Source organism: Monodelphis domestica, chromosome 1 (assembly GCF_027887165.1).
Source record: "Monodelphis domestica isolate mMonDom1 chromosome 1, mMonDom1.pri, whole genome shotgun sequence".
In the NCBI taxonomy this organism is placed as follows: Eukaryota; Metazoa; Chordata; class Mammalia; order Didelphimorphia; family Didelphidae; genus Monodelphis; species Monodelphis domestica.
In genome coordinates this window covers 660,180,733-660,202,583 of record NC_077227.1, presented here as the reverse complement: position 1 = coordinate 660,202,583, position 21,851 = coordinate 660,180,733, and the positions used below count along the sequence as shown (strand labels likewise).

General features: G+C 47.8%; 1 protein-coding gene across 3 annotated transcripts in view; it reads left to right on the top strand.

Annotated features, from left to right (window-relative positions):
* Nucleotides 1-21,851, top strand: part of TTC7A (tetratricopeptide repeat domain 7A) — a 194,450-nt gene that overhangs the window by 154,093 nt on the left and 18,506 nt on the right. For all 3 annotated transcript variants that reach the window (XM_007476857.3, XM_056820018.1, XM_001375518.4), the window contains 4 exons: nucleotides 6,611-6,727; nucleotides 8,266-8,363; nucleotides 9,746-9,880; nucleotides 19,301-19,503. In XM_007476857.3, coding sequence (XP_007476919.1) covers nucleotides 6,611-6,727; nucleotides 8,266-8,363; nucleotides 9,746-9,880; nucleotides 19,301-19,503 — 553 coding nt within the window. The remainder of the gene's footprint in view (nucleotides 1-6,610; nucleotides 6,728-8,265; nucleotides 8,364-9,745; nucleotides 9,881-19,300; nucleotides 19,504-21,851) is intronic.

Below are 21,851 nucleotides of genomic sequence, written 5' to 3'. Positions count from 1 at the left end.
GAATGGGTGTGTATTTTATCAAAGGCTTTTTCTGTATCTATTGAGATACTCATGTGATTTTTGTTGGTTTGCTTGTTGATATGGTCAATTATGTGGATGGTTTTCCTGGCATTGAACCATCCTTGCATTCCTGGTATAAATCCTACCTGATCATAGTGAATAACCCTCCTGATCACTTGCTGGAGTCTTTTGGCTAGTATCCTATTTAAGATTTTTGCATCTGTGTTCATTAGGGAGATCGGTCTGTAGTTTTCTTTCTCCGTTTTTGATCTGCCTGGCTTTGGAATCAGCACCATATTTGTGTCATAAAAGGAATTTGGTAGAACTCCCTCTTTGCTTATTATATCAAATAGTTTGTAGAGTATTGGGATTAGCTGTTCTTTGAATGTTTGATAGAATTCGTATGTGAATCCATCAGGCCCTGGGGATTTTTTCTTAGGTAGTTCTTTGATTGCCTGTTCGATTTCTTATTCTGATATGGTATTATTTAAGAATTCTATTTCTTCTTCTGTTAATCTAGGCAATTTGTATTTTTGTAAATATTAATCCATATCACCTAGGTTGGCATATTTATTGCCATATAATTGGGCAAAATAGTTTTTAATGATTGCCTTAATTTACTCTTCACTGGAGGTGAGGTCCCCCTTTTCGTCTGTGATACTGTTTATTTGGTTTTCTTCTTTCCTTTTTAAAGTTAGATTGACTAGTACTTTGTCTATTTTGTTTGTTTTTTCAAAATACCAGCTTCTAGTCTTATTTATTAGTTCAATAGTTCTATCACTTTCAATTTTATTAATTTCTCCCTTAATTTTTAGGATCTCTAATTTGGTTTTCTTCTGGGGTTTTTTAATTTGTTCACTTTAAAGTTTTTTTGATTTGCATGCCCAATTCATTGATTTCTGCCCTCCCTAATTTGTTAATATATGAACTCAAGGATATAAATTTTCCCCTGAGTACTGCTTTGGCTGCATCCCACAAAGTTTGATAGGGTGTCTCATCATTGTCATTTTCTTCAATGAAATTATTAATTGTTTCTATATTTGTTCTCTAACTAACCAATTTTGGAGAATAATTATTTAATTTCCAATTAATTTTTGATTTGGCTCTCTTACTGATCATTATTTTTATTGCCTTATGTTCTGAAAAGGTTGCATTTATTATTTCTGAATTTGTATGCCATGTTTTTATGACCTAGTATATGGTCAATCTTTGTGAATGTACTATGTGCTGCTGAAAAGAAGATATATTCCTTTTTGTCCCTATTTATTTTTCTCCATATATCTATTAACTCTAATTTTTCAAGATTTCATTCACCTCTTTTACCTCTTTCTTATTTATTTTTTTATTTGATTTATCTAAATTTGATAGTGGTAGTTTCAGGTCTCCCTGAATAGTATAGTTTTAATATTTATTTCCTCCTTCAATTCTACTGGTTTCTCTATTAGAAATTTGGGTGCTATACCATTTGGTGCATACATGTTGATTAGTGATATATCCTCATTGTCTATACTCCCTTTTATCAGGATGTATTTGCCTTCCCTATCCTTTTTAATCAGTTCTATTTTTACTTTGGCTTTGTCAGATATCATGATTGCAACTCCTGCCTTCTTTCTATCAGTTGAGGCCCAATAGGTCTTGTTCCAACCTTTAATTCTGACCTTGTGAGTATCTACCCGCCTCAGGTGTGTTTCTTGTAGACAATATATGGTAGGATTTTGGATTCTAATCCACTCTCCTATTCGTCTATGTTTTATGGGTGAGTTCATCCCATTCACGTTCAAAGTTATGATTATCACTTGTGAATTCCCTAGCATTTTGATATCTTCTCCTCATTCTGTCCTTTCTTCTTTTGCTATATCCTTTTAAACCAGTGGTTTACTTTTAATCAATCCCCCTAATCCCCTCCCTTGATATGCTTCCCTTTCTGGTCCCTCCCTTTTTGTTCTCTTCTTGTTTTTTGTTGTTGTTGTTGTTTTAGGGTCTGTTAAGTTCCCTCCCTTTGTGTATTCCCTACCCCTTTACCCCCCCCCTTAGTTTCCCCTTCTCCCTTACCCTGTAGGATAAGATAGAATTCAGGATCCCAATGGATCTAGATGCTCTTCCCTCTCGGAGCTGATTTCACTGAGAGTGAGGTTTAAGTATTACCTATTAGCACTCTCTTCCTCTCCTTCTTATAAGAGTATTCTTTCCCTCCCCTTCCCATGTGTATGTTTGTGTGAAAAAGATTATTCTACTTATTTTATTTCTTCAAAAATACCATCATTGATTCCCCCCACACCATTTTTCTTTATTTTTCATATCATCTTATAGCCCTTAATGCCCCAATCTTTTCCTATGAGTGATTCTAATTATTATAATAATGAAAACAATTTTTGAGAGTTACAAATAACATTTTCCCCATATATTAATATATATAATTTGACCTAATTGTAGCCCTTACAGAAGAGAGTTTGAATTAAAAAAAAAACATTTTTCTCCTTTTCCCTCTCTTTCATATTTACCTTTTCATGTTCCTCTTGATCTTTTTGTTTGGATATCAAACTTTCCACTTAGTTCTGGTCTTTTCTTTAAAAATACTTGGAAATCTTTTTTTAAAGGGTTTTTTATTTTCATTTATTTTGTTTTATTTTGTTTTTAATATTATTTTATTTGGTCATTTCCAAACATTATTCATTGGAAACAAAGATCATTTTCTTTTCCTCCCCACCCCACCACCACCACCTCTCCCACAGCCAACGCACGATTCCACTGGGTATCACATGTGTCCTTGATTCGAACCCATTTCCATGTTGTTGGTATTTGCATGGAAATGTTCTATTTTGTTGAATGCCCTTACTTTCCCCTGAAGGTATACCGTCAGTTTTGATGGATAGGTGATTCTTGGTTGAAGACCCAGTTCTCTTCCCTTTCTGAATATTGTGTTCCAGGCCTTGTGGTCCTTTATTGTGGAAGCTGCCAGGTCTTGTGTGATCCTGATTGGTGCTCCTTGGTATCTGAATTATCTCTTTTTGGATTCTTGTAGAATTTTCTCCTTAGTTTCAAAGCTTTGGAATTTGGCAGTTACATTCCTGGGAGTTGTCTTTTGGGGATTTAGTGTAGAGGGTGTTCTATGAACTCTTTCAATGTCTATTTTGCCCCCTTGTTCAAAAACATCCAGGCACTTTTCTTGGATGATTTCTTGTATTATGATGTCAAGATTTCTGTTTATTTCTGGATTTTCAGGTAGACCAATGATTCTCAAATTGTCTCTCCTTCCTCTGTTTTCCTGATCTGTCACCTTGTCAGTGAGATATTTTATGTTTTCTTCTAATTTGCCAGTCTTTTGACTTTGCTTTATTAATTCTTGCTGTTTTGCAAGATCATTGTCTTCCAGTTGCCTAATTCTGGTCTTTAAAGACTGGTTTTCCTTTTTAGTTTGGTCTATCTTGCTTTTTTGTGGCTTCTACCTGTTTCTCCAATTGGGAGTTCTTGTCCCTTAGACTGTTGTTTTATCTTAGAATTATTTCCCACTTTTCTTGCCAGAAGGCTTCCATCTTTTTGATAAGCTCCAATTTGAATTCTTCCAGAGCTTGTGGACAATTTCCATTTTGGGAAGAAAGTTTTGATTTTGTTTGAATTTCTTCCTCTTTTTCTTCTATAGCCTGGGTTTTCCCTCCGTAAAAATTTTCCGGGGTCAATGCCTTCCTCCTGTTTTTCTTGGAGGGTGTTTGTTGGTCCTGGGCACATTAGCCATCCCTAAGGTGGTTTTTCCTTCCCTTTTTAGTCAGAAATCTGAGTGAGATGGGCAGGTTCTCTGTTTATGGAGTTAAGGCACAAGGTTTTTGCCTGAGGCAAGCTCTCAAATCTCCTCAGCCTCCACTGTTCACGAGAGTACCCACAGTCTGCGCTCCCCAGTGCACAGGGGTTTCCCGTGTAACTGCTCTCAGGGGTATATCCCCAGCAGTCCTAGTCAGCTCCCAAGGACCCAGAGGTGCCCCTTGCTCATTCTAGAGATGTCCTCACTCACTCGCTGATTCTGGCGCACACTGGCTCTGACTCTGGCTTCGTAGGTGGGGTGGGGGAGGGTAGATCAGCTCACGTTTGGGTGGGAGCTTTTTCACCCTCTTATAGTATGGAAATGCTTAAATCCCACGTATCTTCAATGCTGCGCCCTACTGTTGAGTCCCTCCATTCTTCTGAAAATGGTTTTTATGTTCTTTTGAGGTAGTCTATTTCATTGGGTGCTGAGGAGAGAAAGCGTCCCACATCTAGACTTCCTCCATGCTTACCCAGAAGTTCCAGTTGTGAGAGATTTTAAAAGCTAAATGGAGGAATTAATCTTTGACTTACCCAAGGCTGTGCCAACTAGTGAATGCCTGAAATGATAAGCAACTGAACTCTGGTGGAGATAACCCTTGCCTTCAATTGGGAAAGACTTAGCTCTTCTTAGCTAGCAATACAATGATCCAGGCCAATTCTGAAGGATTTATGGCAAAGAATGCTATCCACCTCCAGAGAAAGAACTGATGGAATTTGAATGGAGATCAAAACGTACTATTTCTCACTTTATTTTTTGTATTTTTTATTGGGGATTTTGGTTTTATATAGTATTCTTTCAACATGACCAATATAGAAATGTTTGCATTATGATACATGTATTACCCAGATCAAATTGCATATCATCTCTAGGAAAGGGGAGGGAAAAGAGAGAGGCAGTTTGAAACTTATTATTTTGAAAAACATACGTTTAAAATTATTTCATGTAATTTGGAAAATAAAATATTAAAAAGATAAGATAAAAAGCAAAGCCCATCAAAGAAGCAGAAGCATCACCATTTGGTCACCAACTGGATAGATATGTGGGATGAGGGAGAGTAAGGACATGAGGTTATTGCCATGGTTGCAAACCTCAATGACTGTCTCTCCCACAGAAGTGGGGAAGTTGAGAAGAAGAGTGACATTGAACTCTGTTAGGACCATGTTTAAGTTTGAAATGGCTGCGAAACATCAAGTGGAGAGGTCCAGTAATCAACTGAAGATGTGCAGTTGAGAGACACGAAAACTCAATATGTAGATCTGGGAATTAACTGCAAAGAGCTGATAATTAAACTATGGAAGGTAAAGAGGCCACTGATAAAGTGGAGAAGAGATGGGTATCCACAATGGAGCGTAGGGAACACCTGCAGTTTGGGGGCTCTGATATGCATGATGAGGAGTAGAATGAAATGAGGTTATGGTCAGAATGAGGAATGTCTGATTTTGGGTGTTGCTTTTTAATTTTATTTGTTTTTTTTTTAACATTCATTTAAAAAACATTTGAGTTCCAGTTTCTCTCCCTTCCACTACTGAGAAGGCAAACAATATGATATCAATTATATATAAAATACATTTCCATATTAGCTATTTAGCAAAAATCAAAATTTTTAAAGAGGGAAGAAAAATTGAAAAAAAATTCTAATCTGTACTCAGATTTGATCAGTTCTCTCACTGGAAGTGGATAGCATTTTTCATCGTGAGTCTCTGGAATCACCTCAGATCTTTGTATTGAGCAGAATAGGTAAGTCTTTTCCAGGTGATCGTTACAACGTCTCTGTTCCTGTGTGCAGGATTCTCCTGCTTGTGCTCACTCTACTTTTTGTCAGTTCTTAGAAGTCTTCTCAGGTTTTTCTGAATTCATCATGCTCATCATTGCTTATAGACTAGCATCCACTCACATTCATTTACAACGTGTTTGGCAAATGTCAGAGTTTTTGATTGAGGAATTGGAGCCCTTGGGGATAATTGGTGAGGTCCAGAGGGTGACCATCCCGGGGGCCGATGGGGTGGAAGGCAGGTGTAAATCATCCTCCCCTTGGAGCTGGACAGGACTGATGAGCCCACCCAACCATAGGATCACAGGCATGTTGGCCTAATGTTGAACTCAGCATCCAGGAGCCCTGGGTTCAAAAACTGCTTCCTACACCAGCTCCTGTGACCCTGAACAAAGTTTCTTTGTCAATGAAATGGAGATCATCAAAGCCTCTACTTCGCAGGGTTGCTGTGAGAGTCAAAAGAAGGTTAAGTGCTTTGCAAACCTTAAAAGTGACGTTTGTGTGCCCATTAGCAGCTCTTATTCTATGACAAGCACATCCCAAATCTGTTGCATGGCAGGAAGGGGAGAAGCACCAAGTGGGGGGATAGGCTGGGGCCATTGTGGCTTGCCTCTTGAAGGAGGTGGACATGGGGCCTGGTCCAAAGGGAGGAGCGTCCATGGTAACAGTGTGATCCGCAGAGGCACCGAGCCTCTTCAGAAAGCCCCCAGAGAGAGGTGGTCCCGTGCACCTGCTCAGCACGGCCTGGGTTCAGCTAGGGGCCGGCCATTCTCATAGACCCAGAGTCCACTCCGAATCCTTGTGTTCTTACACCATGCGGTGGGACAGGCCCAACGCTTCCACGCAGAAGTGTAAGCTACTTGGAGGAGTAGGAATGCCATAAGGGGTTAGGGGTGCAGGGGAGGGTGTGGGCTGCCAAGGTGGTCTGTCCATGTCTCACGGCCACACTGCCCTATGGCGCTGGGCAGAGCGCTCTGGTCATATCTGTCCAGGACAGCCTTGAAGACCCACATGGGGCCTCTCTGTCTCTCTCCTCCCAGCCTGATGTTCACGAAGGTGAAGCTGGAATGTGTCTTCAAAGGCCCAGAGGAGGCTCTCGTGACCTGCAGACACATGCTCCAAACATGGCAGTCCCTGTACAACATCTCTCAGCTCGGGTAGGGTCCTGTCTACAAGGCTTGGGGGGAGGCCATGCTCAGCCGGCTCAGGGACCCCAGAGTCCCAGCAGGGAGGGAAGATGGGCGCCTCAGCCCACAGGCTTGGGAGAGGAGGGAAGAAGGGCCCGCTCTTGTGGCACAGCAGGAAAGGGCAGCCTAGAGGGTCACTCGGGGCCTTCTGAGGTGCCACAAAAGAATGATGACATGAAACTAGCCCAGGCACAAGAAGACCCACATAAAAAGATGGAGAATCCCCGAGAGGGAGTAAGGATCACTGGCCGAGGGAGGAGGGACCAGAGTAGGACTCCTGGTAGAGGGGCATTCGAGTAGGTCTTGATGTGGAGGTTAGGAGTTCAACAGATGGTGTTCAGGGAGGGCATAGTGGGTGTAGGTCTAGGGTGAATAAAGATATGGAGGAAGGAAAGCATAGGAAAAACATGAGAAGGATGAAGAGTCCAGCTGGACTAGAGGGAAGAGGCTTAACCTGGAGCCCATGGACTTGTTTTTAAATATTTCGAAACCTGCATTTTAATTTCATTGGTTTCCTACATAATCCTATGAATCATGTTTTAAGCACTTGGAAACGTTATTCTGAAAAAAGGAGTCCATGGGCTTTTCCCCAGCCTGCCAAAGGAGGTCCATGACACCGTAGAAGTGAAAAAGCCCTAGCCTATGGTAAAAGAAAAGGCAGAGTTGGGAGACAGCTGGAAGTGAGCTGGAACCATGTTAGGCTGGGAGGTTTCATTCCATCCAGGAGGCCGTGAGGAGCTGTTGAAGGTTTTTAAGGGGGGGAAGGGGGAAATGTGATGAGAGTTATGCTTTAGGCAGATTAATCTGTAGGCAAAGTAAGGACAGATTGAGAGATGAACAGGCAGCCATTTAGGAAGCAAATTGCAGTAGTTGGAGGAAGAGATAGTGATGAAGGGTGATAGCAGAATGGGATAGAGAAGAAAAAATACTGTGGAAGTAGAACTGATTAGGACCTTTTAACTGATTGATGGGGATTGGGGGGCAGTATTAAGAGGAAAGGCAAAAGAGCATTAAAAATAAGTTTTTAAAAAAGATAGCACCATGACCATTATGTTTTTAGCTTTAGGGACTTGGAGCATGTGGTGCCCTTAACAGAGAAGAAGTTGTTGGGTTTGATGGGGAAGAGAAGGAGTCTGCTTTGGGAACATTGAATTCAAAAGGCCCACAGAAAACACCCCAGTGGCGATGTCCAGTAAGAGGGACTGTGTGTGCACACACACATGCTTGTATGACTCTGCAGGAATAATTGTATATGAACATTCTTTGGAGCCGGGGGCAGGGGGGCATTCATTTTAGTCATGACAGTTCTTTACCAGTTTGCAGATGCAAAACTAGAGCCCAGGCCCATTGACTAGTCTAAGATCACCCAGCAAGTTTAATGGCAGAGCTAGAACTAAAACCTGTGGCCCTGGGTACATTGCCCATGTGGTAGCAGGACTCTGCCTGGCAGTCCTGTTTCTGACCACCATGGAAGGTTGCCCATTTTACCCTAATCCCCTTTTTTCCAGGGGCTCTGACAAGAATTCCAGCCTTACTGAGGTACAGGTGCCAAAGAAACAAGGTGGAATGCATTTGACCCTGCCTGATAACTATGATAATGAATCAGGTAAGAAAAATACTGAGATGAAGGCATCCTAAGCCAGGGTTGGGAGCAGGTTGAAGATGATAAGAGCATCAATAAAACATTTGAAAATTCACAGAAGAAAGCAGAAGTTATGTAAGGGCACACAAACAGCCATCTTATTAAATTTCCATACTTTAAAAAAGCACATAACAAGAACAAGTTTGGGGTTTCATATGTAATCTTTTTTTATCTTTTTGTATAGGAATGTTTGTTGATGATAATTTCATATTTTAAAAAGAAAAAATTTTTAAAAACAGAAAAGGAACAACACTGGCCATGACCTTCTCTTCTTGAGTTGTTCTAACGACTGCCTTGGGAACCCCATTTGAACTGGAACTTGGACAAAGGTGGTGCCCTGAGGGCACTGCCCTGACCCTCCAGTTCAGGGCTCTCTCACTTAACCAAACTAGAAGTCGGCCTCTCTGAGCACTGAGAGTTGGGATAATTTTGTTGCCATGCAATACCTAGAGCTTCTGGAGGTCTTTTAAGGCCTGTCTATATAGATTGGTCTATCAAGATGGAAGATGAGGATGGGGGTGAGATGAATAAAGACCCACTGGGACACATGGGAGAAGACAAGAGGGAAAATAATGTCTGGCAAAGGTGTGTGTTAAGGCTCCAGGCTTGCAAATGTCATTCAGGAAAGAACAAGTAGTGAATTCATGACTTGTGCTTCTTTTTATGTTTCTGTGTCCAAGGCTGACTAAACAAAATAAGATAAAGCTGATCCTTAGCTTCTTGGTGTGGAAAGCAAGTTATATGAAATTTGTCATGTACTTAGGTATTACAGAAGACCTTTTCATTAATTGAGGGTTTAAAGTAGAACTTTAAAAAAAATCAATGGATCCTCATGGCAAGGAAAGTATAAGCAGGATATAGTGAAATTTAGGATTTTTACTTACTACATAGTTATTCACAAATGCAACAACAGATAACCCATAATAAATGGATTTCCTGAACTGCTTTGTAAACATTGGCCCCAGTGGGGTTGGAGAAAGGACACTGAATGTGGAGTCAAACTTGAATGTTAGCTGTCATGCCTCTCTGCCCTGTAAGAGCGAATCACCAAAGTTCTCTGGGCCTCAGCAGCAAGCATTTCTTGAGCTCTGATGGCGTCGTTAAAATAAAGGCATTGGATGAGATGACCTATCAGGGCACCTCCCCCCATTTCTAAGTCTTAAGATTAGATATAAATGATCACTCACTGTGTGTCTGTATGCCTCTGGAATGGATTACAGTCCATCAGCAAGCATTTCCTAAGCAGCCAGCACATGCCAGGCCAGTGCCCAGGGGCTGGAGTTGGGAGGAGAAAGAGAAGGCAGATGCAGGATCCTCATGGCCTATTCTGTCCCTTTCCCTGGCAGGATCTTACACCGCTTCCTCCATCGCAGCATCCCGGCTGGAGGAGGCCATGTCTGAGCTGACGGTGCAAAATTCAGCCATGAAGCAAGGACCCGCGCCATTGTGGAACACTCTGGAGAGGATCTGGCTCCAGGCAGGTGAGGCCCTGGCCACTGGAGAAGCCACCCCCACAGCAGAAGGGCCCAGAATGATGTGGTTCCATTGGGCTGCTTCAGGCTGCCAGCGCCAACTCCAGAGATAGGCTGGGGTGTGGGCCAGCAGACTGGGGCACTTCCCCTTCTCTGAGTCTCTGCCTGCTGGGCCTCCCCAGTGCAGGGAGGGAGTCAGTGAGATAGTCGGTCACCACTAGGAGATGCTTGAATGCCATAAACAGCCGTCACATCACCTTTTCTCTCCGGGGAACCCAGGAGCATCCTAAGAGCCTAACGCCAGCGGACATCAGAGAGGTCTAGCATCGGGGGAGGACCGCTGGCCAGCGAGCCATGGAACCTGCCCTCAAATCCTGGTTCTGCCCCTTATATGTAGAGAACACATGGATATACAACCATGGGGCAGCAGGGGCACAGGAAGCCCCAAGTCTAAATTCTGTCTCAGGCCTTTACTAGCTGTGTGTCCCACAAACTGCTTCATGGCTCTTGGCTCACCTATAAAATGGGGATGACTAGAACCTACCTTCCAAGGTTGTTGTGACAGTCAAATGAGACAATAACTAATCATGGACTTAGCATGGTGCCTGGCACATAGTAAGGGCTAGTACCAGCTCATATCATTTTGGTCAAGTCACTTTTGGCCTCAGTTTCCTTATGTGTAAGATCTGTGAGAGAGCTTAGCCTGTGATGGTCTTACCCCCACAGACAGTGATCCCTGGGAGCAGTGACATTTCCAGATGTTAAAAGGAGAAGGCAAGGGAATAAAATGTTTTTATGTGGCTACCGTGTGCCAGGCACTGTGCCAAGCACGTTTTACAAATATTCTCTCATTCGATCTTCACAACAACCCTGGAAGGTAGGTGCTATATGTATCTCCTTGTTGCCGTTTAGGAAACAAAGACAGAAGAGAAGTGACTTAGCCAGGGTCACAGCTAGTGTCTGAGGTCTCCAGCCCCAGCTCCTCTATCCACTGCACACCAGCTGCCTCTGTTGAGGCTAGGACTGGTGGGGGAGGTGGGGCAGGCAGGTGTCCGTGGGCATTTTTCAGTGTTTTTTACACTGGGCACAGTTCAGGGAATACAAAGATAACAGTGAAGTGCTCCCTGCACCCAAGGAGCTGGCACACACAGCATATTCCGAACAGATGCCTTTCAGTGGGGGGCTAGTGTGGGCCTTGGGCTGAGGTAGCCCTGAGCTGAGTGGAAGCCAGTCGGCCATTGTTAGAGGCAGATGTGAAGCTGTCGTTTATTCCCAGCACGGGAGATGGGACGTCCTAGGTGAGGAGCAGACGGGGCAGCTCCTGGACTTGTGCAGGGGAGGGATGAAGGAGCACTGGAAGGGCTTTTGGAGGACCCCAGCCCAAAGCAGGGTGTTTGTGTTGGATTCTGGGGCAGATGGAAACTGGAGCTTCTGGCATAGGGGAGTGGTCTGTGCAGACCCCTATGCGAGGACCCCAGCTTGGGCAGGCCATCGTGGCTCCATGGCAGGACTGACTGGCTGGCAAACCCGACCAATGGAATGCCAGGCCTTGCACCAGCACTCAGTAATGGAAATACGGCCTTGCTTTCCACAAGTAGGGCTGACCTGGACAAGCCTCACTCGTCCCCACAAGAGGCCAAATGCCCTGATGGGCCAGGGACTGGGATAAAGGTCAAAGGCCCTTTGGAAACCCAGAGCCCAGCAATCGAGTCATTGTTCTCCCTCCTCTGGAGCCCAGTTCTCAGGAGACTCCTTGCCAGATGTCTACCAGCCAGAGAGAGGGAAGGGAGTCTGCCTGCATCTGCAATGTGAATGGCGGCAGGGCTTGGCAGGAGGATTATCCCTCCTCGGTCTTGTGTCTGAGTTCAGTACTGAACTCTCTCTCTAGGGAGCATTTCGTTTGGGTCCACTTTACCCCAATGGCCTTCCTTCAACCCCTCCACCCTTTCTCTAATCTAATCTAACAAGCATTTATGAAGGACCTGCTCCGTGCAAGGCTCTGAATACACTGAGAAAGGTCTACCCTCAAAGAGCTTCTCCTCCAGGATATCCCCCAGGAATTTACCACTCACCCCATCCCCTGAACCCCTACCCAGCCCTTCCCTTTCACTCCTCAGAAAGGGTGGCTCTAGGCTGAGGTTTCAGGTAGGTGCCACTTCCAGGGTCATTAATGACTCTAGCATCTGAGAGGGCGGACACTGCTGCAATCCTGGCCCAGCCTTGGGAGACTGGGAGAGCCCCCTTCCTCCTGGATGCTCAGGCACTGCTCTGTGTAGATGGGAGGTGAGGGAAGACTGTCCTCCCCGGTTAGAGGCTGGCAACACAGCCCCTTATGAGTCCTAAAAGCTTGACGTGTTCCAGCTGGTGGGAAGAGCTTCAGGCAGGGTTCTGGGAACCGGGAGAAGAGCTAGGGCTCTGACTGTAGTTCATGTTTATTTTTAAAATAACCCCAAGGGAAGGGTCTCCCTCTCTGTCCCTCCTCTTTCCCCTCTTTCTCTTCCTCTTTCCTATCTTCTCTCTGTCCTTTCTACCTTCTCTCCCTTCCTTTCCTCCTCTGCTCCCTTTTTCCTCTTCACTTTCCTGACTCCTTACTCTCTCACTTCCCATTTATAGCCTGTTCTCTCTCCCTTCTCTCATTCTTTTTCCTTCTTACCTCTTCTTTCTAGGGTTGAGAGGGAAGGAGTCTGTCCTTCAGGCCTCTTAGCTGGTCCACTGCCACTTCCCTTTCTGCTCTTCTCCCCCTTTTTCCTATCCCTTCCTCCTGTCTCTCTGCCTCCTTTCTCTTATACCCCTTCCCCACTTCCTCCACTTTCCAGTCCCTTACCTCTCACTTCGAGTCTGGTTCCCTATTCTTCCCTCCCTCCTCTGGCTCTCCTTTCACTCTGCCCCTCCTTTCTCTTTTTACCCCTTTTCCATTCCCTCTCCCTCCTCTCTCTTCTTCTCTTCCTTCCCTCTTGTTCTGCTTTCTTCTCTCTCTTTCATCCCTTCTCTCTCTCTTTTCCCCTCTCCTGCCTTCCACTCTCGTCTCTCCCTTCTCCCCCTCTTCTTCTCTTCCCTCCCTCTCGCTGCTCCTTTTTCTCCTTTTCCCTCCCTCTTCTCTGTCTCCCTCTCCTCTCCTTCCTCCCTTCTCTCTCTTCCTCACCCCACATTCTTTGGTGTACACCATTCAGTTCCATGCTGACCTGTCAGAGGGGGAGCAGTGTTTGTTCCTAGTCAGTGCTGGATCTCCATGTGAAGAGCCAGGGCCAGCTGGTTACACAAGTTCCAACCCTGGCCATGGCCATCATTCAGCCTTGACAGAGGCCCTCTCGTGCTCCACCTCAGAGGCAGCTCCTGATCTTTCTGACCACTCTCCTGTCCATATCGTTTGGTGCTGGAATTTTCTGGGGCAGCCTGTGGATGGGCGCCCCTGTGGCAAGGCCTGGCTTGTATAAACAAATTGCCTGTCTCCTTAGCCCACATTTAGTACCACAGTGGGGCTGCCTCTCACACCAGGGGAAACCTATTCCCCAGTGACACATCTGGAGTGAATGAATCAGTAAAGCTGTCTCTAGTCTGACCCGTTACCCTGGAATTGTCAGGGCTAGGTGGAAGGCAGGCCCTAGGCCCAGAGAGGCCAGGGGCCCACCTTAACTGAAGGGAAGGGAGAAACATTCCTCCTACAAACTTCACCTACCTCCTGGCAATGAGGAGTTTGGTTGAGAGGGGGAAGGGAGCAATGAGAGAGCTGCCTAGGAAACTGAGAACTGTTCATTGTGAGGGCCCAGATGAGGCTTGCTAAGAAAATCTAATAAATGAAAATTCCCAAATAACTCAAAAAAGCATATGTTTTCCATTTGCTGAGGTAGCTTGCTGAGAGGGAGACATTGAGGGAGATTGTCTCGCACACAGGGAGAGCAAAGGAGGAAGAGAGGCAGAAAGATGGGCTGATGAGAAGAATAGGCTGGGGGAAAATGAGACGGGAGCAGGAAGGAAGAAGAGAGGAAGAGAGACAGGAAGAACAGAGGGATGAAGCCTTGTTGGAAAAGCTCGGAAAGAACACAGGCCAGCAGGCCTTTTCTGTGAGAGGTGCCAAGCTCCCATTTTGCTGAAATGAAGGGTAATTTTAAATGGCAGTGGGATAATCATCTCCCTTTCCTGCCCCTGGCGGGAGGAAAAGACCTCCCAAACCTGAATGGGAGCAGTCAAGTTGGAGAGTGAGCAGTGCCCGCCTCAGGGCAGGAGCTGGCTTCCTGGGGATCACCATGTTTGGTAGTGCTGGGAGCCAGCCTGGGACACCATGCGGGGCAGAGGTGGGGGTGGAGGCCCAACTCTCCCAGCCGCCCCAGGCTTGCCACTTCCCTTGCCCGGCTTGGGTCTTTGGCCTGCTTCGGCAGGGTGCGCCGACAAGTAGCCCCACACCACAGGCCCCCTGGAAACAAGGGCGCAGAAGAGGCTGGGGATGGCCCCCTCCAGAGGCAGAGCCCAACCTGTGTTGATTTTGCAGTAAAGCCCCAGGAAGGCAGGGAGTGGGAGTGTGCCAACAGGCCCTCACTCCGCAAAGGTGGGCTGCACAGTCCCAGCCTGGAGAGGACACGCAGCCTCCACAGGAGGCTTTTTAGCAGCCCAGAGAACCTGATACCCGGCACGCTGCCCAAGAGCCCTGCCGTGGATCTGTTTGGTTCCTGGGCCCTTTTGCCAAATAACATATAGGTGAGATAAAGAGAAAATGAAGACATCATGGGTTTCCCAGCCAAGTTTGTGGGCCCCGCAGGGGTCAGTGGGGCAAAGAACCTTGACTCACTGGCTGTCCAGCAAGGACAAGCCCTTACGGATTTGGATTCAGCGACTGAGACTCCCCACCTTCAGAGGATGGACCCTTCAGTGGGTTAGCCTGGAAGCTTGTGGAGGGGCCAGCTTCAGTTTGGGTTTAGCTTAGCAAAAAGTGTGGGTTCTTCCAGGGCTGCCCATTAGCTGGCCCAGGTAATGGGGCCAGGGCAAAATGAGAGTAGGACTCATTAGCCCAGGAAGCTTTGTGAAGCTCCGGAGTTTGGCGAGGTCTTGGGCCCAATTCTAGAATAAATTTTGTTTATTTTATCTTCTCTCCCTGTCAGGAAAGCCTTTTAAAAATAAAATAAGTCCTCTGTCTGGCCTTTGTCCCAGCAGCATTAAAAGGAGTGAGTGCGTGCTCAGACTTTAAGAATCTAAGGGAACCAGAGAGTCTTGGAGACCAGAAGTGGTCTGGTGGCATCAACAGAGAGAGATCTACTTCTAATGATGACTAACTGTGGGGCCATGGGCAAGTCAATTAACCTGAGCCTTGATTTCCTTCTCTGTAGAATGGAGATCATGATACCTGTGGCATCTGCTTCACAGAGCCAAGAACCTTGAAAGAACCATATGAGGTGCTCCAAAATTCTTGGTGTCATTTTAAGCGTTAATAGTTTTTAAACTGCCCATAAACCTTGAATACCTTTTAGAAACAGTAGTAGGCAGCTTTGTTGCATTGTGGATAAAATATTGAACTTAGAGCCAGGAAGATTTGAGTTTGAATCCTGCTTCATATATCCGTTAACCAAGTGACCCTGAACCAGTCACTTAATCTTCTTCGCTCTTCAAGTGTAAATTGGGGATGGTAATAATATCAGCCTCACAGTAGTTGTAAGGATCAAATGAGACAATGTATATAAAGGACTTTATGCACCATAAAGTACTAAGTAAATGTTAGCTATTATTGTTAAGGATTCACTTTTATTTTAGCACTCCACAACCCCAGTTTTGGGCTACCAGGCAGTTACAAGTCAAATGAGGCAGAGAATAGGAAAGAGAAGTCCAGGTGGTCCTGAGCCCAACTGATCTCCTTCCTGCCTTGGCCTCATTTCCTCACAGGCCTCGTCTTCTCGGAGGCAAGCTGGACCCCTTCCGGGGCTGTTTTCTAGGCACTGGGTAGAAGAGGAGGAGGAGGGGGAGAGAGAGACCAAGAGAGAGCATTATTGGAGCTGACAGAGGGCTTCAAGGGGCAGCGACTTCCCAGCGGCGGCAGGATGGAGCAGAGCGAAGTTCTGAACTCGGGATGTTTGACTCCAAATCCATTAAGTTCCAGGGCAGTAGGCTCTGCAGGGCCAGGCCTCCGACTGCTGTGGACCGCCGAGGGCAGTGGCGTGTTGAGGCTCTTATTTCTGAGATTAATAACTAGGAACCGTCTCTCCTTCTGTAATGTTCAGAGTCTCGCTGTCACGATCACCACATGCACTATCCGCATTCTTTGGAGACATTTCTCCACCTCTTCAGACCCCATGGAACAACTGTGGTGGCTAGATGGGATAGAGTGCCAGGCCTGGAGTTGGGAAGACCTGAGTTCAAGTCCAACCTCAGATGCTTGCTAGCGGGGTGACCTTGGGCACATCACTTCACCCCATTTGCCTCAGTTCCCTTGTCTGTAAAATAAGCTGGAGAAGGAAACGGCCACTTACTTTGTTCCAAGAAAACCCCAAATGGGGCTCCAGAGAGTCAGACACGACTGAAGTGACTGAACAACCACCAAAATAAATAGACTGGACAGGGTATTATTATCATCTTGCCCACGGCACAGCCCAGCCCAGCCCCAAGAACATGGTAGGTGTTCTCTAAGTGCTGGTCGCTGCTCCATCCTGGGAGCTTCATGTGCCTGGTCTCCAGGCACTAGAAGTGGAGAAGCTGTTTGCTTCTGGGGATTAGCAGCATTGGAAATGCCAACCAGATCCACCCAAGGGCAGAAGGAGCCTCCTGGGTTTCCCCGGGAGGCTGAAGACCCCGAAGCCATTGCTTGACTTAGTACAATCACACAGAAGTGTGGTAGGCCCGATGTGACCTCAGTGCTGAGCTCCCACCTTTGGGCCAGTGGTGTTGTAGAAAGGATTCCTGCTGTGCTCGGGAGACAAAGGGAGCTGGGCGGCCAGCTTGCTTGGAGTGACTGAGGAGTGGCTTCCCCTGCCTAGGCCCTGTCCTATGGGTCCTCTGGCCTGGGGAAGTAGCCGCCTCCCTGTCTGGTCCTGAAACAGGAACCCTGCTTTTTCATTTCTTCCCCCCTTTGCCCATTTTATTATTTCCAGCATTGTCCTCCTGAGCATCCCTGGATGAAGGCCTGCTGTATTTTCAGCTGGTGTCATTCATTTTTATGGCACCATCCACCTGCCCCGCGTCCTGGGGGGGGGGGGGGGGTGGAGGGGATGCACGAAGTCTTTTTCCTGGTGGCCTGCACTACGAAGAAGGGCTCATCTCTTCGTAGCCATCTCCATCTCTTTCCTAGAGCTTTTCCTAAATGTGCCTGGCAGCCGCTCTCGTTGGACTTGGAAGCAGAAATGACCAGCCCGTGACCCTTGATCCAAAGGGGCTTGTGGTCATCAGATCGTGGACATGGGCCAATAGCTAGCGTCTGTGTGGTACCCAGAGGAGCCTGGGGCTGGGTGCTGTCTTCCTCTTTACAGATGAGGAATCTGAGGCCCAGAGAGATTGGTTTGTCCGGTCACACAGCTAGTAGGCAGGATTTGCCTCAGGCCTCCTTTGACAGGTGAGGAAGCTGAGACACAGAGGGTTTGAGAGCTTTGCCTGATATCAGGGCCGTGAGGCTGGCGTCTCCAAGGGCTGCTGCTCCTCCCTTGGGCTGTCGCTGAGGGGAGAGAGAAGGTCAAGCAGGCCCTGCCACAGAGATTTTTTCCTACCTCGAGAGACTCTTCCTGGCCAGACAGTGCCCGGGCCTGCTGGGCCATCCAGGTCCCTTCCTTGGAGCATGCAGAATCCCATCACCCATCCTTCTCAAGGCTACCTAGCACTTTGCACCCACTCCTTGGTGCTTCACAAATTGTTTTTTGGGTTATTCCTTTTTTCTTTTTTTTCAAATACACACAAAAATTATTTTTTAATAATTGTTTTCTGGGGGGCAGCTGGGTAGCTCAGTGGATTGAGAACCAGGCCTAGAGACGGGAGGTCCTAGGTCCAAATCTGGCCTCAGCCACTTCCTAGCTGTGTGACCCTGGGCATATTTAACCCCCATGGCCTAGCCCTGACCACTCTTCTGCCTTGGAGCCAATACACAGTATTGACTCCAAGATGGAAGGTGAGGGTTTTTAAAAAATAATTATAATAATTGTTTTCTGACCTATGGCGATCCCAATTCTCCTCATTATCCCTTCTCCTAGATGGTAAATTAATCTGTCGTGGGTTATTCCAGTGCTGTTGTACAACATATCCCTGTATTCCTCATGGCAAGCACGTACAAAACAAGTGATTTCTTTATCAGTGATTGTCAGGACTAATCACCTGTGGAAGCTCGGTCTGGGCCCCTGGCCGAGATCCGGACCCCCACCATGAAACAAGGCCAAGTGGAAAGACCACTGCCCTGCTGTGTGAGAGCACTCACGGCTGGGGAAGGCTTTCGCTGGGGCGTGGGGGAAAGATCGGCCTCCGGGGACTCCAGCTCTGCACCAGAGGCCCCCAGCCTCGGTGGTTCCCTGAGGCCCCAGCTGGTCTCTAGAGCCTGGAGAGACGTGCGGAGGAGCCGACCCAGTCACGGGCACGAGGGGTGGGAGGAAAACAAGCAAGACAATGTGGCCACCATGAGGTCCGCCTGTGGGGTGACTGAGAGCGAGGATGGCCCGGTGCCCAATCAGGGCACCTCCAAGGGCTGAGCCAACACCGCAGGCGTCCCCAGGTTCACCCCGATGTCTCCTAAGCTGCCAGCGTGCTCTGGCGTATCAGGCTGTCGTCAGTCTGTGGACCCTTGTAGAGCACCACCGTGTCTCCCTTGATGGGAAAGGGAGGGAGGGTGTGTCAGACACTGGGCTAAGGGCTTTAAAGCAAGGGGCTGCGGACGTGCTGGTATTATTGTACCGATGAGGAAACAGGCAGACCAAGCTTAAGTGACTAGCCCAGAATCACACAGCTGGGATGTGTCAGAGGCCAGAGCTGAACTCAGAACCCTGATAGAATGTGGGCTTCTCAAGGCCACGGAGGATTTCATTTTTGGCCCATCACGGGGGCTTAATAAGCACTCACACCCCGACCCCCAGCTATGGTGCTAATGTCTCCAGGAGCCCAGGAGGGTGGGGACAGACGATGGCAAAGGCTTGTTTCAGCCCTCTTGACATGGTTCAGTGGCAGAGCTTTCACAGGCTATTCCATGGTTCATTCTGTCAACAGGGGCTTATTTGGGGTTGGGTGTGCCTCCTGGGTGGGGAAGAAAAGAACCATCCTGGGGAAGTCCAGTCAGGAGAGCCCCCGGCAGAGAGCATGTGTCCCCCAGATCTCCCGCAGGGGCTCTTCACCTCGAGGTTTCACCATGCTGGAGGAGCTGGGGGAGGGGGTTTCCTGGAGATGTTGTGGAAACAGTCAGGCCTCTGGGCAGGCCCGGTGCCCTCCTCCTTCCTTTTCCTTGGCCCCTCCAAAAATCTCTCTATTTATCTCTTTTGGTAGCCAAACTTTTCATGGAGCAACGGCACCTCAAAGAAGCACGCTTCTGCATCCAGGAGGCGTCGAGCCTCTTCCCCACATCTTATTATGTGATCTACATGCGGGGGAGACTGGAAGAGATGAAAGGCAATTTAGAGGAGGCAAAGCAACTGTACAATGAAGCCTTGACCGTGAATCCTAATGGGGTGAAAATCATGCACAGCCTGGTAAGTCTGTGGAGCCACGCTCCCTGCTTGCTCTTTTCTGCCCTTCCTCCAGAGCTCCGGAGCCTGCCCCAGGGCCTTTCTGAGGAGGGGAGGGGAGCAGCCTGGGGGCCCTGGGCTGGAACCCCAGAGGCTCTCTGCTCTAGCTGCTGGCACTATCATTTACTTTATTCACTTTGAGGTTGTTTTGTTTTTTAACCCTTCTGTCTTAGAATCACTGCTGTATTGGTTCCAAGGCAGAAGAGCAGTAAGGGCTAGGCAGGCAATGGGGGGGTGGGGGGGTGGGGGGGAGGTAAGTGACTTGCCCAGGGCCACACTGCTGGGAAGTGTCTGAGGCCACATTTGAGCCTGGGATCTCCCACCTCCAGGCCTGGCTCTCCATCCACTGAGCCACCTAGCTGCCCCCAAGGTTGATTTTTGTGACAGCTAAAGCCAAGCACTTGTATTTTCTGGGGCAGCAGGCCCAACCTTCTTTCCTGTTCATGACACAATAGGCAATGTTTATTCCCTTAAGTGGGCTCCTCACTCCCTCTCCTGCCAACATTCTCTTTCTGGCTGTGGAACTGGAAGGGAACAACAAGGTAGTTTGGGACACTAGAAGTCATTCTTTTTCTCTGGAATCCCCTAGGCTTTAGCATGGTCCTGAGGTTTGGTCTGGAAAGCAGTCGGGTGATAAGTTGCTTCATCATTAGAGCTTGGCCAATCCTCAGTTTGAGCCTGGAAGTTGGATCCTAGAGTGCTAAGGCTGAAGGGACCCCACTTTATAGATGAGGAGACTGAGGCTCAGGAGGTGCTGAAGTGTACAAGGTCCCACAGGGAGACTATCCAAGACAGCCTTTACCTTGTGGAGGATCCGAGGCTTCTCACTTGTTTCTGGCCAGAACTGAGGATGTTGTCCAGACCGCCGTGGTTTCACCGTGGAGTCGGCGACTTCAGTCAGGGCTCTTGTCTTGCTAAGCAGCCTAGGATTTCAGCAGAACCGGGTGCCTTTCCCCCCCCCCCCCCCACATGGGAAAAGGTGAGCCTGGGCAGGGGGCCTAATAGCTCCTTCAGGGCTCAGATGGGCAGCTGGGGGCATCAGAATGCCAGACGTCCCGGACGAGCTGGCCTTATGGGCCCTTGCAGAGCAGGGGCTCACCATGGTCCTGGTGGGCAACAGCCGAGGAGCCGGCCCTGGCCTGAGAGTAGCGTGAGAGTCACAGTGGGGCTGGGGGTCAGGAGACTGAGCGTCAGCCCTGGTTTCATTCCAGAGGCCTCCTCTGCCCTGCTTCCATCACCTTCCACGGATGCAGATGACTTTGGAGATAATGAAGCTTTTCCCATCACTTACCAGGATTGTTGTAGAGAAGCAAAGACAGCAAAACATTGAGAAAAGTTCAGAGCACCACCCATCCAGAAGGGCTCATTACCCAGGAGCCTGCAGTCTGGGATGTGCAGCATTCTCTTCCCTAATTTCCATGGAAACCTGAAAGGGCCTGGAAAAGAGAACCACAGCCCCCTTGATTCTAGTGCTGCTCCCGCTTTCCTGGAGGCCCCATAGCTTTGGCATGAGTCCATTTGCTGGTGAATTAGAGGCCGAAGTGATTTGTCCTCTGGATCACTGCCCCTTACATCCCTGCCCATTTCTATCACAGCTTGGTCGCCCTCCTTCCCACCCTCAGGCTTTAGCCTGATTGGAGAGAGCTGGAATGTGGGTGCTGCCGTGTGCCAAGGCCAGCGAGGTGAATGTTTTGCAGTATTCACAGAGGTGAGCCTCTCCTCTTGATTCTGGAGCAGGCAAAGCCCAGAGAAAGCCCATAATAAGTACAATTTGGAGGTAACAAGGCACTATTTTTCATCTTTCCTTATTGTTTGTCACTATCTTCAAGGAACTGGAGTTCTTTTCAAGGGGAGGTCTCCATGGTAACAGAATCCCTATCCCTAGCAGCTCCGCTCCCTGCAGACAGCTTCTGGAGAGCCTCCTTTTGGTGTCTGTGGGCACATTTATTTAAGAGAACTAAAGAGACATCACAGGATGGGGCCCAACCTCTCGAAGGGGAGTGCAAAGAGGCCAGGATGCAAAGGGCTACGCCACACAGAGGTGCTTGTCTAGCCACTGGGCTTTTTGAGGAGGAGGGTGCCACAGTCAAACTATTTCCGGAAAATCATTTTGGCTGCCAAGTGGAGGCTGGATTGGATGGGAAGGCAGGAAGCCAGAAGACCCAGTTTTAGTGCAGGACAAAAGGAGGGGGTCTCTGCTGGGCTCGTGGCTCTGTGAGGGAAGCACAGGAGGCCTAGATGAGAAAGTAGAAACAGACTTTGGGGACGGAGGGGTGTGTGTGGTGTGACTGTGAGGAGGGGGCGGCAGCTAA